This window comes from Sinohyriopsis cumingii, chromosome 7 (assembly GCF_028554795.1).
Source record: "Sinohyriopsis cumingii isolate HCF-2022 chromosome 7, ASM2855479v2, whole genome shotgun sequence".
Taxonomy (NCBI): domain Eukaryota; kingdom Metazoa; phylum Mollusca; class Bivalvia; order Unionida; family Unionidae; genus Sinohyriopsis; species Sinohyriopsis cumingii.
Window position 1 is genome coordinate 114,520,732 of NC_142967.1, and position 14,726 is coordinate 114,535,457.

The following is a 14,726-nucleotide window of genomic DNA, read 5'->3' on the forward strand; positions in this document are numbered from 1 at the left end:
ATACTATGAAAGTGGTGATGCAGATGTATGTTCAATAAGTGATTGAAGGATATACATTGTAAAATACATTGTAAAATATTACTGAGTTCTTTTAATACAACTTTAGCATTAAAACTCAAATATTTGGCTGTATGTGTTCTGCTGTCCAGTAAGGTTAAATTATAACTAATACGTAACATAGAGCTACTCTAAATCGAGTGATTTTAATTAGCTATCTGAAAAATAAGTGGATCCCTATACAATGTTGTTCCCTTGTCCAATCATAGCGACTTACATTAGCATAAAAAACTGAAAGTAATCTATGTAAGATTAACACCATTATACAGGAAAGCAGTTTAGAATTTCAACGTTATGGATGCCAGTGTCTTTAACGGGCATTCATCATCGTTTCAACAATTTGAATCAACATAACCTCCAAAAATGTTGTAATGAGTCACATTTTTCATACTTTCCAACATTTGTATATCCCTCTGAATGTTTCGATGGACTAATGGACATCATGCGGACTTTTGTTTTGAATAAGCAGATAGTTCTGGTTGTGTTTTGGTTTGTTGACTTAGACAAAACGTGCCTTTCTCTCTTTTCCGATACATATTTTAAGGCCGTAGAGATGTAAGAGAACATTGGGGCATTCATCTAGGGATAGGAAATTCTGAAAAATATTTTACAGAAATAAAAAATTGATTTTTATATTTGAATTCACGTTCTTTCCGAGTTTTCTTAGTTCCTGTTATTTCGATTTCACATGTTTGTGAAATAAGTAGCGAAATAACAAGTTTTCACAATGTCATCTAATGTGGGGATCTTTGTGTTTAATCGTGCTCAGGAAGGGTTAATGTCCTAGAAAACGGACGAGTTGCCTGAGCAGGCCTGAGATTATGATCTTTTGAAGGCAAGCGTTCTCTAGCGATCAAGAAATACAAATATTTTGTTCCAAATGTTTCATTTTAATCAAATAGCCTTGGGTTTGATTAGCAATTTTGTATAAATATCTGAGTCAGATAGAAAAGTAAACGAATTGCAGTTAACAAATCAAATAGAGTTTAGAAAGCATCGGCTTCAGAAAGTATGACGGAATACCTGAACCAAAGGGAAAGAGGCAGAGAGAGACAGAGAAGAGTTAGACAGCCAGAGAGATTCAAAGTCAGAGAGAGAGAGAGAGAGTGAGAGAGAGAATATATATGACGGAAGAGGAGAGGATGCAAATAACAAATTAAGGGATTGAAATACAATGTCCGAGCGAAAAAAGGGAGAAGCAGAGGGACAAAGAAGAGAGTGAACGTAAAACGCATATATAGATAGATAGATATGTAGATATATAGACAGACAGACATATATATATATCTATACTTTACCCTCGGTAGAACACGGTGCTGATTATAATGTGGTTAACGGATAGGTCCTTCAGGACCATGAGTTGGTACCTAAGTCATGGCGACAAAATCTTTAAGAATTGTAGAAAAACAACGAATAATACCGTTGCCGAATTTACGTGGGGAAAAGAATGACTGTTTGAAAGGTGCCGGTCAATTAAAAGATTCATAAGGACTATGATAACCTTAGACAACTTACATTAGCTGAACAGCGCCCGAATGACATCCATAGTAATATCTACACTTTCTGCCTGAACAAAAGGTGGACGCATGGAGAATTATGAAAAATGTAAGTCAAACGGTTATATAGCATTTAATGGTGATTATGCCAAGCCTATCCCTATTAAAATATTAATAGACCTTTGACTTACGTTAGTCTTGTGTGATTAAGAGCATCTAATGTATCTTTCTCCACGAAATCTTCTTCTAGTGTTGGTGTTCATATTCAGGAAGTAGAATATTCCTACATTAAGGTTTCTCTCCAAGTTTGTCATCACACTTAGTCTCAGGACATGTACAGTTGAAACAGTGAATTCGTTTCGCAATGAACGTGTTTGATTTATAGGTTAGCATGACTTCGCTGGCGATAAGTATGTGGTAATGCGCTTGTAACTGACACGTCGTGTTGGTCCTATTGCAAAGGAAACCTTTGATTCATATCATGCTTACCCTGTCCGTCCGTTCTGCTATCAAAACTATAGCAAAACCAGATTTTGAGAATAATGTTATTCAGAAAATTGTTCCTAGAACTGGCACATTTATTGGTCAGATTTTATCAGGTCACATTTGTTCTTGGTATTTATCAATTAAGGGAATTGATTACAGTGATTCCCTTTGTCATACTCATGTTCTCAATTCTAGTCAAGTTGACATACGAAGATCACTGTTCATCAAAGAGAAACAAGATCCTAACATCTCCTGTTTGTTTCAGGAGCTATTAGCAAAACTGAAGATACACAAGTTTCAATTGGTTATTTTGTGTACATTGGAGATCCATATGATAAAGTGGAGATTACAGTCGGTATGCGCCGCTGACGCGTGGTCAGTGAGCTTTTAAATGTTTGTTTCAAAGTCATATCGATAAGAAATGTTTAATCTTTCCCATGAAACTGCCTAGGTTGGTTATTTAGGAGTTAATAAGACTTATCGCTAGATTTATTATAATTGTATTGGCCAAAAAATAAAAGTTATGTTTCTCAATACTGTAGATTTTGTCATACTTGTCAAATGATAGGAAACCACAATGAGAACATATGTAAGACTCGTTTGCAACCTATCCCTACATTTGGCAAACCATTTAGGAAAATAATAACTGTTGAACGCATTGTATCCTTCCATGAGATTTTCAGAGGCTATTCGTTTGAGAAAAAGCTAAATTAAAACCTTGGCAAAAGTCCATATTAAATGTTTGACACAGTTTGGCTTTCCGAAATCTACCCTATGTAATCAAAGGTCAAATTGTTTCGTCTCGAATACGTTTTTGTTCCCGACATTAGTATTCCCCTTGAGACCAACCTTGATGCTTGCTTACCTTTTTCGACTACTTAATATGTTAAGGAAAGGAATTTGATAGGTCAATTACCCTAGTTCTGCTATTCTTTCTTCGTTCTTATAAATTACATATATATATATTGCACAACATTGTTCAAATTCGTTTTAAAGCCATATTAAACTGTGTTTGCGAAAAAACTGAGACATACTACCGGTTTCCCTTCTTTTCATCAATGATGACACGATATTTCAGCAAGATAACCCTACAATTCATACACTGATCCAAGCAATTTAATATATTCCTGCTAATGGCAAGTAAAATAATCTTTTTGCGTACAACTAAGCTACGATATCTTATGGAATTGGAATTAATCTCTTTTCGGAAACGAACAAAAGGAAATTTGAAATTTGAATTATACAAAATATTAGTCTCGAGGAGACTGAGATGTGCTTTTCATCACGTGACATTAAAGTGTACATGTTTTGTGTATACAGATCAGTTTGTAGGCTCATAGTCCAACTTGTTGCTATATTGATTGCTTCGTCTTAGCTTTGATAAACCAGACAAGCTAAATAAGAAACCTTCCGAAACATGTCTTCAGATGGTTTCATTCAAACTGAATAAGTGGATGATGGGAGCAGCAAATAAAAATCCAATGAGACAGTTACCATTGTTATATTTGTTTGCTATAATAGCATTATTTGAGATTTAAAAACAAACTAGATATAAACCTATTTATTATCATCGCTTCATTATTCATCGAACACATTTTTCTTATGAGAGGAATGTGCAAATAAAACTCCTTACCTTGAATATATACATAAGTATAAGCCGTTTGGCTTAGCTGTCCATTGAGACCAGTGACAGAATTCTCTACAGTGCATGAATATAGTCCCAGATCTTGGATGCTGATGTTTGACAAGGTGATGGTGGAGGTATTTCCCGTAAGGGTTCCATTCAGTCTCCTAATCTCTGTCTCTCCTACCGTATGGATCCATTCGTGAAATGTGTACTGTGGTGGTTCTCCCTGTGGTGTACATTCCAACGTTGCAGATGTATTAGGTATGGCTGACCCATGTAATTTAATCATTACATTTGGGGCGTCTGCAAATTAAAACAATATTGCTTCACGTCATTGTTTTTCCATAAGAATATATAAAAATGCTTAATTTCAAATCATGATTGAATCATATATTGAACAGTAGTAATACAAACTGGGTTTTTGTGCTCTTAGACGTCAAAGAACAAGTTACTTCTGCAATGATTTATCTCATGTAGGCGTCTTCAGCTTAAGTTAGTCTTCAGAGAAGCGGTGTTTTCGTGCATGCTCAGGCACCCTGACATTGTTGCAAGCCCCGTGTCTATATTCCATTGAGACATGTCAGTGTCTAAAGACATATTATAAACATATATCAATAATGTGGTAAAGTAACACATTCATTACTAATAAAGTTCAAACAATGATATTGAACATAAATATTCCTGATGCATATATGAACATCATAGAGCTAGGAAATTGAAAGATATCACTGGCAATGCAGATAGTGTTTCTGATTTATCAGCACGAGTACATTAATGTAAATTTCGGCATTATTGGAAATGGTACCCATCAAAAGCAGACTACTATTTCATTCTCAGTATCATTAGAGATTGTCAGTCAATTATTGCAACTTACTTGGCGTTGTTGTTCATATCCAAAAGCTCATCCTTGAAATATTACTTATAGATTGGCACATCATGAGATTATTACAACATGATTTATAATGTTGATGTGTAGAAAAAATAAATTTTGTACTAGTTAGAAGTTTCAAAATGCACTTTTACAATATATTTCCCAACACAGAAAGGTGTTTTGATGAAACTTCATTTTCAAAAATTGATTGGAACTTAAGACTGAAATATTTGTATCTTCTCTTATATAGAATGTTCGTATTCTATTATTTGCAGTTCATGTGAATCAGCAATAACTCTTCGATGACATTCATTTGGCGAGTTTTCAATCATGCATTTCTTTACTGGCTTAAGAAAAAATTCAATTAGGCAATGAGAAACTTTATAAAATAAACTTTATATTATAAACATACCTATTAAGGTAAAGAAAATGAATCGCATATGTTAGTGTTTGTGCAATGAGGGTCCACACATTTATGCCAATGTCCTGCTACAAAATAAGTTTGAATTGCAATCGCAGATGTTTCTCGTAAAATTGTATTTTACTGTAAAAGTGTACAAGTTAACTTTATCCATTTAATTTCGTTCACTGTTCGACTTTCTCATACTTCACAAAATATCAATTGTCAATAACATATTCTGATTTATTTTCAAATAACCATTCATCATTTATGGAACAACTTGTAGTATTCATTATACTATCATTAACGGTAAATTCATGGAGATTCACAACAACACATTAGAATACGAGGATGTGAGGATTGTTTTGAAACATACATTTTATAATCACTTTCAATGATACAGTTGATTTCCCCGTCTCCCCTAGAAATGTGTTGTAAGCTGTGCAAGTATATAGTCCAGTATTATTTCTCTTGACATCACCCAGTACAAGAGTGCTTGTGTTCGTTATCGTCATGTTGTGTCGTTGCCAATCATAGGAACAATTTGGATTACACGTGGCCTTGCAGACTATATCCATTGCTTTGGAGCCTTCTTCCACTGTATAAAACGATAAATGAGTGCTAAGACTGGTGCTGTTACCTGGACCGTCTGTAAATATATAGAAAGTAATTCTCTTTAAAAAAAATGAAAAGGCTATATTTACACCACGGGTTGTGAGGTATTTTATAATAGATTATAGTCTGTATCCTAAAAATTAGAAGGTATATATTGCTACAATCTTGTAGTTAAAAGGGTAGACATCGGAAAGGTAATGAGTGTCAGGAACTATGAGGCGTACTCAGTCGGTAATACCTATTGGATTATTATATTGTCATTTTCTTGTTACTTTTCTATTACTGATGTCTGTTTTTGGATACTTTTATGATTTCCCAAATGATTAGTGAAGCTCTAATGTTTTTTGAAAATGTGAAACTATGAAACTTGTACATATCAATGGAAGTCATTGGATATAAGACATAGACGAAACACATATATAAGAAGTCTTAATAGTAGAAATGAACATATATAACAAGTCTTAATAGTAGAAATGAACATATATAACAAGTCTTAATAGTAGAAATGAACACATGCATGAATCGACGGTTGTGTATTGTTTTTTAAAGTACAGCATACCTTTAATTACTTTGTTTCTTGTGGAGCATTCCTTTATAATTAAACCTTAGATAGGAAAACAAAATCAAAATATTATAAAAGTTGCTGCATTTCTTTGAGAAAATATGAACTCGTTCTTTTTTACTAATACTGCACTCCAAATGTCATGCAGTATTATTCAGTTAAAACACACTCGTCATATTTTCCCATACATATGAAGTAACATGTACTTGCTGGAACAGCTTAAGATCTTTACTGACAGTCATATCAAACCATCTTACAATAGGGCGTCAAAGTGCGATTTAATTTTCTGTCTAAGAATAAACGTCAGTTTAACGGAAAGGCTTGCGTTAGTGCATTTTCTGTCTTGGTTACATTTTGGTTGCATTTTCGTGATCTCCTTTCTGCTGACAACTCATCTACCTCTGAACTTTAAACTTAAATAATGATATTGCCACATTCGAGTACGGCTCTGCAACTGGAATTCTGTGCTGGCCTCTATTTTATTTTGACTTATTATATACCTTTTATCACCCACAGCGACCATATTTGCTAGGGTGGTCTTGTCTTGTGGTTTGCATTACCTTCTTTCTTACGACGATGTCTTTGAGGCTTTTGATTTGAAGTAGGCCATTACTGGTTTGCTCCGGAGGATTAACGTTAGTGTGTACAAGATTCCCCAATTGTCCAGTATTTTTGGGTGATTTTATCTACATTTTGATTATCAGCGTGGTAGGTCAGGATAAATGTCAAATGTCCTAAAAACTTAAAAGCTATAGATCTTCACACATCTGATTGAATGATAAATCAGACGGAACGAAGTGTAGAATAATTCTTCACATATCTGATTGAATGATAAATCAGACGGAATGAAATGCAGAATGAAGTGCAGAATAATTCTTCACATATCTGATTGAATGATAAATCAGAGGGAACGAAGTGCAGAATAATTCTTCACGTATCTGTTCGAATGATAAATCAGACGGAATGAAGTGCAGAATAATTTTTCACATATCTGATTGAATGATAAATCAGACGGAAGGAAGTGCAGAATAATTTTTCACATACCTGATTGAATGATAAATCAGACGGAATGAAGTGCAGAATAATTCTTTACATATCTGATTGAATGATAAATCAGACGGAATGAAGTGCAGAATAATTCTTCACATATCTGATTGAATGATAAATCAGACGGAATGAAGTGCAGAATAATTCTTCACATATCTGATTGAATGATAAATCAGACGGAATGAAGTGCAGAATAATTCTTCACATATCTGTTTGAATGATAAATCAGACGGAACGAAGTGCAGAATAATTCTTCACATATCTGATTGAATGATAAATCAGACGGAATGAAATGTAGAATGAAGTGCAGAATAATTCTTCACATATCTGATTGAATGATAAATCAGACGGAATGAAGTGCAAAATAATTTTTCACCTATCTGATTGAATGATAAATCAGACGGAATGAAGTGCAGAATAATTCTTCACATATCTGACTGAATGACAAATCAGACGGAATGAAGTGCAGAATAACTCTTCACGTATCTGTTTGAATGATAAATCAGACGGAACGAAGTGCAAAATAATTCTTCACATATCTGATTGAATGATAAATCAGACGGAATGAAGTGCAGAATATTTCTTTTCTTTTGACCATACCCTCAGTAATGTGACACTAATAGCAACTGCTCACAACCCCAACTGGAGTTTGGAAACCAGGAATGAAAAGAAGTCTCACTGAAACGAAGTCGCTTCAACTAAGAAGCCTATATACAGGTAAATGAAATCATTATCTGTTGACAGGCAGGACATATTTTTTTTTAATTATTATTTTGTTCGACTCTATTGTCTTAAACAATGTTAATGAAAATACCAAAATCACGTTTTGTAAATTTCACAAATAAGTTTGTTTTCTAGAGTAAAAAAATTAAAATTTAAAAAGAGAATACATCATATTGAATTCAAACCCAAATAGTCAAACACGTTCTATCACAAGTACAAATAGAGTTCCAATTAAATTCCACATGTATTCCAAATAAGTTCCAATATTGAATGCGCTTTTACAGTTTGTAACATGCTAATCTGCTAGTTGTTTAGAGTGTAGTGATTTGCCAATAGTCTTTAGATTATCACAATATTCTAATCCAAGATGTATTTGACTGAATTCACTATATTTCCAAATGAATGTTCCAGTCCACAAAAATTATTGAGCACTTTGTAATTTAAGTGAATAGAATAGTGAATAAATACGTCAACCTAAATTTAACACTGAACACAATAGGACCGATTCTGCTGAAGATGATAATGCAAGAATGGGTAATTCATTAAGTAAAAACATTATATCAAAACCTAAAACACAATAATAGAACCAGGATGAGGGTCATGAGTTAATTTAAAGAATATCAAAAATTTTCATCAAGACAAACTCAATGACTAATATTATAATGAAGCGGATGAAAAAACATCAGGTAAACCAGTTTATTTTACTCCAAATCGTACACTCCGATTTAGAGGAACATTGATATTTATCTCTATTGATACTGATCTTTATATTTAATCTATGCTAACAGAGAAATACTAGCTATGTATTGAGTTGTTTAGAAAAGCAATGTCCTAGTCAGGTAGACTGTGAAACTAAGTTTGGACAAGGCCAAATATACAATGCAAATATAAATATAACATATAATCATAGAGGATAAACTAGCAAGTAATGCAAATTAGGTATACACTACACATTCATTTTGCTCAATAGTCAATCATACACCTGTTGCTACTGATTAAAATATGTAATATCCAGGATCTAGTTTACGGTCACACCGATATACAATTGCAGTCAGATGGTAATATTGTTCATCATTTGTAGGTCGATATAAACTATTGTACATTATTATCAGCCAAGTTGAAGAAAACAATTGAAATGTTTACGTAATCTTTTGTAATTTCAATACTTATTGTGCTTATCACTGCGGACAAAAAATGTATCGGCTGCAAAAGATAATTTTATCTGTGCATGGTTGTTTTTGCAGCCGACAAATTTTCTTTTAAATAAATCTCTAAATTTGTTTAATAGAGTATTACTCCTATAAAAATGAAATATCCGGGGTATAATCCGCGCGTACATAAATGTAAAATACAATAATAGATGTCGTTATGGCTCATCAATTTCTAGGTCAATACTGATATGTTCCAGTATTAGCAACAGTCTGAAATAAACTACATGACACATAAGAGTTAAAAGGTTAAATTCCTGAAGAAAAAAAACAACGTAAAGTTTCGCAAAGGTAACCGTTTTTCAGTTGTTTTTTTAAAATTGTTTGTCTTGTTTATGTTTTGTATTTGTCTTTGAAAAAGATTCTTTAAAGTCTCTGACACACGTAATCCCTTGCTGGATCCAGTGCACTTGAAATGATTGTTATTCACCGTATGATTTGGCCCCCTGCGTAGAATTAGCCCGACGTGCCTCGCTACGTGTCGTAAAAGGCGACTAAGTAGAGGCAACCTGTTTGCCGTGGGTTGCGTCCCGTGTCGGGGGAGGAAAGGATCCTGGTAGTTGAGCAGAGGCTTTCCAATGCAATACACTACTTGGCCTCTACTTCTCTTAGACGGGTGGTCGGGATGGACCAGGTCTCGACAAATCGGCTGGTCACGCCGAGCCCTAGGAAGTCTTCATTTACTCTCTCACCTACCTTATCTTTCTCCTTGTATCTCTCTTGATACCATCGTTGCCCCTATAGACTTTTCCTTTATCTTTGCCTTTACTAAGTCTTAGAAGATTTCCTAGAAGGCGATGGCTTAACGAGTCAATCGGGGGGTAATTTTACCGACCCTAGAATTGGCGACTTCAGGGTCAATCAAAGGTATTTTATCAACTGAGTATGGCATCTGCGTATCCCTGGCACTTGAAAAGTGTCCCCATGTTGGGCTCCTTGGTGGGCGGGGAGCACGGGTGCTGAATTTTAATTTAGCCAAAATGGATGTTTCCAAAAAAATCAAAATAAACGTACGAAAACTTTATCTGACTCAGATGACGAACCATGTAGTGTGGAGTCATTTCCACGCTTCATGGTCATACAATCAAAAGATGCCACGAAACCGCTTACTTCACTTTCTCCGTTTGTGATCGAGAAAACCATTACATGTTTGATTGGAACACCAAAGAGTGTCAAAAAAATGAAATCGGGTTGCCTTCTTGTGGTGTGTGAACGACGAGGTCAGACAGACAATATCAAGAAAATAAAAATTTTCTTCGATATTCCAGTGACCTCATTCGATCACACCACACTGAATACGTCCAGTGGTGTTATTCGTTGACGCGACTTGGCTGGAGTCAGCGACACTGATATCATTGAAGGAATGAAAAATGAAGATGTCACTGCAGTACGCAGAATACGTATTAAACGTAATAACAACCTACAGGACACCAACACCACTGTACTCACCTTCAACAAGCCAACAGTACCCAAAGTGGCAAAGTTGGCTTCTTGCAAGTGAAGGTTGAGATCTACATTCCCAACCCCCTTCGATGTTATACGTGTCAAAAATTCGGCCATCACGAAGACCGCTGCTCTAAAAGCCAAATATGTGGCCGATGCGGAGAAAAGTCTCATCAGGAAGCTGACTGTAGAGCAACTCCGCATTGTGTCAACTGTGGAAAAGAGCACCACGCAAATTCCAAGGATTCCGATACCTGGAAACAGGAGAAGGAAATTCAGCGGGTAAAATACACAAATAATATTCCCTACCCAGAAGCCAGAACACTTGTACAGGCGAAAACAGCCCATCCTTGCCCATCTTTCTCCACTGTAGTGAAGAGCAATCCTAAAACAACGAAGGACGCTCAAACACAGACAGATCTACCCGATTCAACAACAAACACTAATACCCCCCCCCCCCATTACCAAGCACAGAAAAACACGGCATCTACACAAACTACATTCAATACCCAACCACCGAAATCACCGAAAAGTCAAAAAAGTCACACGGAAATAGACAACAAAAAGGGGTCAGATGACCCCATCAAACTCTATAACAGGTCTGGAGACACTGAGAGCATAGATGCAGAAGAATCTGCATCATGCGCTCAAGGTAGCAGCAGACCTAACAACAAAAAATTCACCCCCGTACTTCCTGTAGAGAAATAACCACACAAATTGCCTCCGCGAAAGGTCTAACCTAGGTCCACAATCTTTAATTTAAAAGGGTAATGAAGAACACCATCATACAATGGAACTGTCTAGGACTTAAAGCAAATTACAATGATATTCTTCTGGTTTTAAACGAACATGATCCTGCAGTATTATGTCTTCAGGAAACATTTTTGAAAGATACGGAGAACATCACACTTAAAAACTCCTCCCTGTATAACACCTACTCACAGAATGTTGACAGGGCCTCAGGAGGAGTCTCTGTTATTGTGAACATCAAAGCCCCTCATAGCTTCATCCATTTAAACACCAATTTACAAGCCATTGCTGTAAGCGTCACTCAACATCGAGTGATTACATTTTGCTCTATTTACTTACCACCAAACACTGACCTAGTACCAAACAAACTCGACAATCTTGTTCAACAGCTTCCCGCACCCTTTGTTTTACTCGGGGATTTTAATGCCCATAACGTTTTATGGGGATCAAATCATATAAGTGACAGAGGTCACAAAGTTGAAGACTTTATCTCTAGACACGATCTGTGTCTATATAACACCAAAACACTGACATACTTACACCCAGACACGGGTACATACACATGCATCGATTTGACAATTTGTTCTCCTTCGCTGCTTTTGGACTATGAATGGAAGGTCGCTGATGACCTTCACAGCAGCGATCACTTCCCAATCTCCCTTGTAGATCATAACTCTACAATTGATGAAGTAATTCCACAATGGAATTTAAAAAAGGCCGACTGGGCCAAGTTTGAAACACTCTGTAAAACTAGGCTGAATGAGGAAACAGTTTTCAACGTTAACGACCCCATTCAGCATTTTACATCTATTTTAACCGACATTGCAGAATAATCTATCCCCAAGTCCTCAACATACTGTAAAAGAACCCTAAAAGCTTGGCTCACTAAATAATGTAAGGAAGCCATACGGCAACGCCGAGAAGCCTTGAAAAAATTTAACAATCATCCGACGCCCGAGAATTTCAGTAAATATCGTATTCTCCGGGCAAAGCTCGCCGCACAATCAAAGAAAGTAAACGAGCATCATGGAAGAAATATGTTTCCTCTTTAAACTCTCGTTCCTCAATTAAGAAAGTTTGGGACACGATCCGCAATATAAACCGAAAGTTAAAACTCAATTCTTTTCGACATCTAAAACTGAACAATAACAATTTTACCTCAAAACGTGACATAGCAAATGTTCTTGCTGATACATTCTCTAAAAATTCCTCATCATCTAATTATTTCGAAGCCTTTCAAAAATTGAAAACTCAAAAAGAAAAGTAACTTTTAAAATTCACATCCAACAACTCGAAAAGCTACAATCAACTGTTTTCACTATCAGAACTTATGGAGGCTTTAGACAAGGCCCATGATACTTCCGCTGGGCCTGACAAAATACATTACCAGTTTTTAAAACATCTTCCAGAATCATCTTTAACATATCTTTTGAAACTCTTCAATGATTTAAGGATTACTGGTAATCTACCTAAACTATGGAAAGAAGCAAGAGTAATACCAGTTCCCAAACCCGGTAAAGATAGCGAAGATCCTACCAACTATCGACCTATTGTACTCACAAGCTGCATGTGCAAAACAATGGAACGAATGATCGATTCTCGGCTTGTATGGTACCTGGAAATTAACAATTTAATATCCCCTTTCCAAAGTGGCTTTCGTTATGGACGGAGCACAACAATCATCTGGTTAGACTAGAAATATTCATTCGCGATGCATTTATCAAGGAAGAACATTTAGTAGCGGTTTTCTTTGATTTAGAAAAGGCCTATGACACAACATGGAAGTACGGGATACTAAAAGACCTGCACGATCTAGGTCTGAAAGGCCGTCTGCCCTCTATCATATCCAACTTCCTCTCAGACAGAGAATTCAAGGTACGAGTGGGCTCTACTCTCTCAGATTTGCACGAGCAAGAGATGGGTGTGCCCCAGGGCAGTATTTTATCTGTGACACTTTTCAATATCAAAATTAATAACATCACCAAGTGTTTGACTCCTGGTGTGGATTGCTCACTATATGTTGATGATTTTCTCATATGTTATCGGTCAAAGCACATGCATACAATTGAAAGACAACTACAGCAAAATATCAACAAGATTCAAAATTGGGCTAGTACGAACGGCTTCAAATTCTCGAAATCAAAAAAGGTATGCATGCATTTCTGTCAATTCCGACGACACCACGATGAAACTAAACTCATGCTGGACGGAACACCTATTCCAGTTGTTGAGGAAACAAATTTTTGGGGTATTATCTTTGACAGAAAACTGACTTTTATTCCACACCTAAAAAACTTGAAAGCCAAATGCTTAAAAGCACTTGATCTACTTAAAGTAGTAGCTCACACTGACTGGGGTGCTGATAGAAAAGTCATCCTGAATTTATATAGAACATGTATTCGCTCCAAACTAGACTATGGTTGCGTTCTGTATGGTTCAGCCCGAAAGTCGTATCTTAAAATGCTTGATCCAATTCATCATCAAGGAATAAGACTGGCTCTGGGAGCATTTGAAACATCCCCGTGTGAAAGCCTTCTAGCTGGAGCGAACGAACCACCGTTATCGCATCGTAGAGAAATGCTTTCCGCACAGTATGCTCTCAAATTAAAATCAAACCCTCTGAATCCTGCTTTTTCGGCTGTTTCTCAACCCAAATACAAAACTTTATACGACAATAAACCAAACGCCATACCTTCCTTTGGCATTAGAATATCATCCAGCCTTGACACTACAAATATAGATCTTTCTACAATTCAAAAAACGTCTATCTCTGAAACCCCACCCTGGCTAATTAAACAACCAAAATTACTTTTTACGCTACACGATGGAAAAAAATCCGTAACAAACCCTTGTCTTCCACAAATCTTACCATGAACTCTTCACCGAATTTAAAAACTACACAAGAATTTACACTGGTGGATCAAAGGATGAGGAAAAGGCTGCTGCAGCCTTTGTTTGTGGAAATCACACAACGCAAATTCGCTTACCAAACGGAACATCAATTTTTACAGCCGAAATCAGAGCAATAGAACTTCCTCTGCAACATATAGAAAAGAAACATATTTTAAACAGTATCATCTTCTCCGACTCGCTATCAGTACTCCAGTCACTGCACAATAGAAAACTGGAGAACCCATTATTGAAAAGCATACTCGTCAAAAATACCGAGCTGAGTGTCTCCCACAATGTAATATATTGTTGGTTACCTAGCCATATTGGTATTAAAGGTAACGAAAAAGCAGATCGCGCTTCTAAAATGACCCTTACTCAAGAACCATCTGATTTTAAAATACCGTATACTGATTTTAAACCTTGCATCAGAAAGTTCTTTCGTCAGAAGTTTCAGGCATCATGGAATGATGCCGTGAATAACGAACTTCATGCAATCAAGCCAACTCTAGGAGAATGGACTCCTTCCTATAGAACCGTGCGTAGGGAGGA

The 14,726-nt window shown here is 36.1% G+C and overlaps 1 protein-coding gene across 1 annotated transcript in view; it reads right to left on the reverse strand.

Moving 5' to 3' along the window:
- Positions 1–632: 632 nt before the first annotated feature.
- The window catches only part of LOC149795964 (B-cell receptor CD22-like), a 32,273-nt gene continuing 18,179 nt past the window's right edge, over positions 633–14,726 (reverse strand). The window contains exons 5-7 of the mRNA XM_089963904.1: positions 5,314–5,586; positions 3,673–3,969; positions 633–652 (exon numbers count right to left, since the gene is read on the reverse strand). Coding sequence (XP_089820030.1) covers positions 633–652; positions 3,673–3,969; positions 5,314–5,586 — 590 coding nt within the window. The remainder of the gene's footprint in view (positions 653–3,672; positions 3,970–5,313; positions 5,587–14,726) is intronic.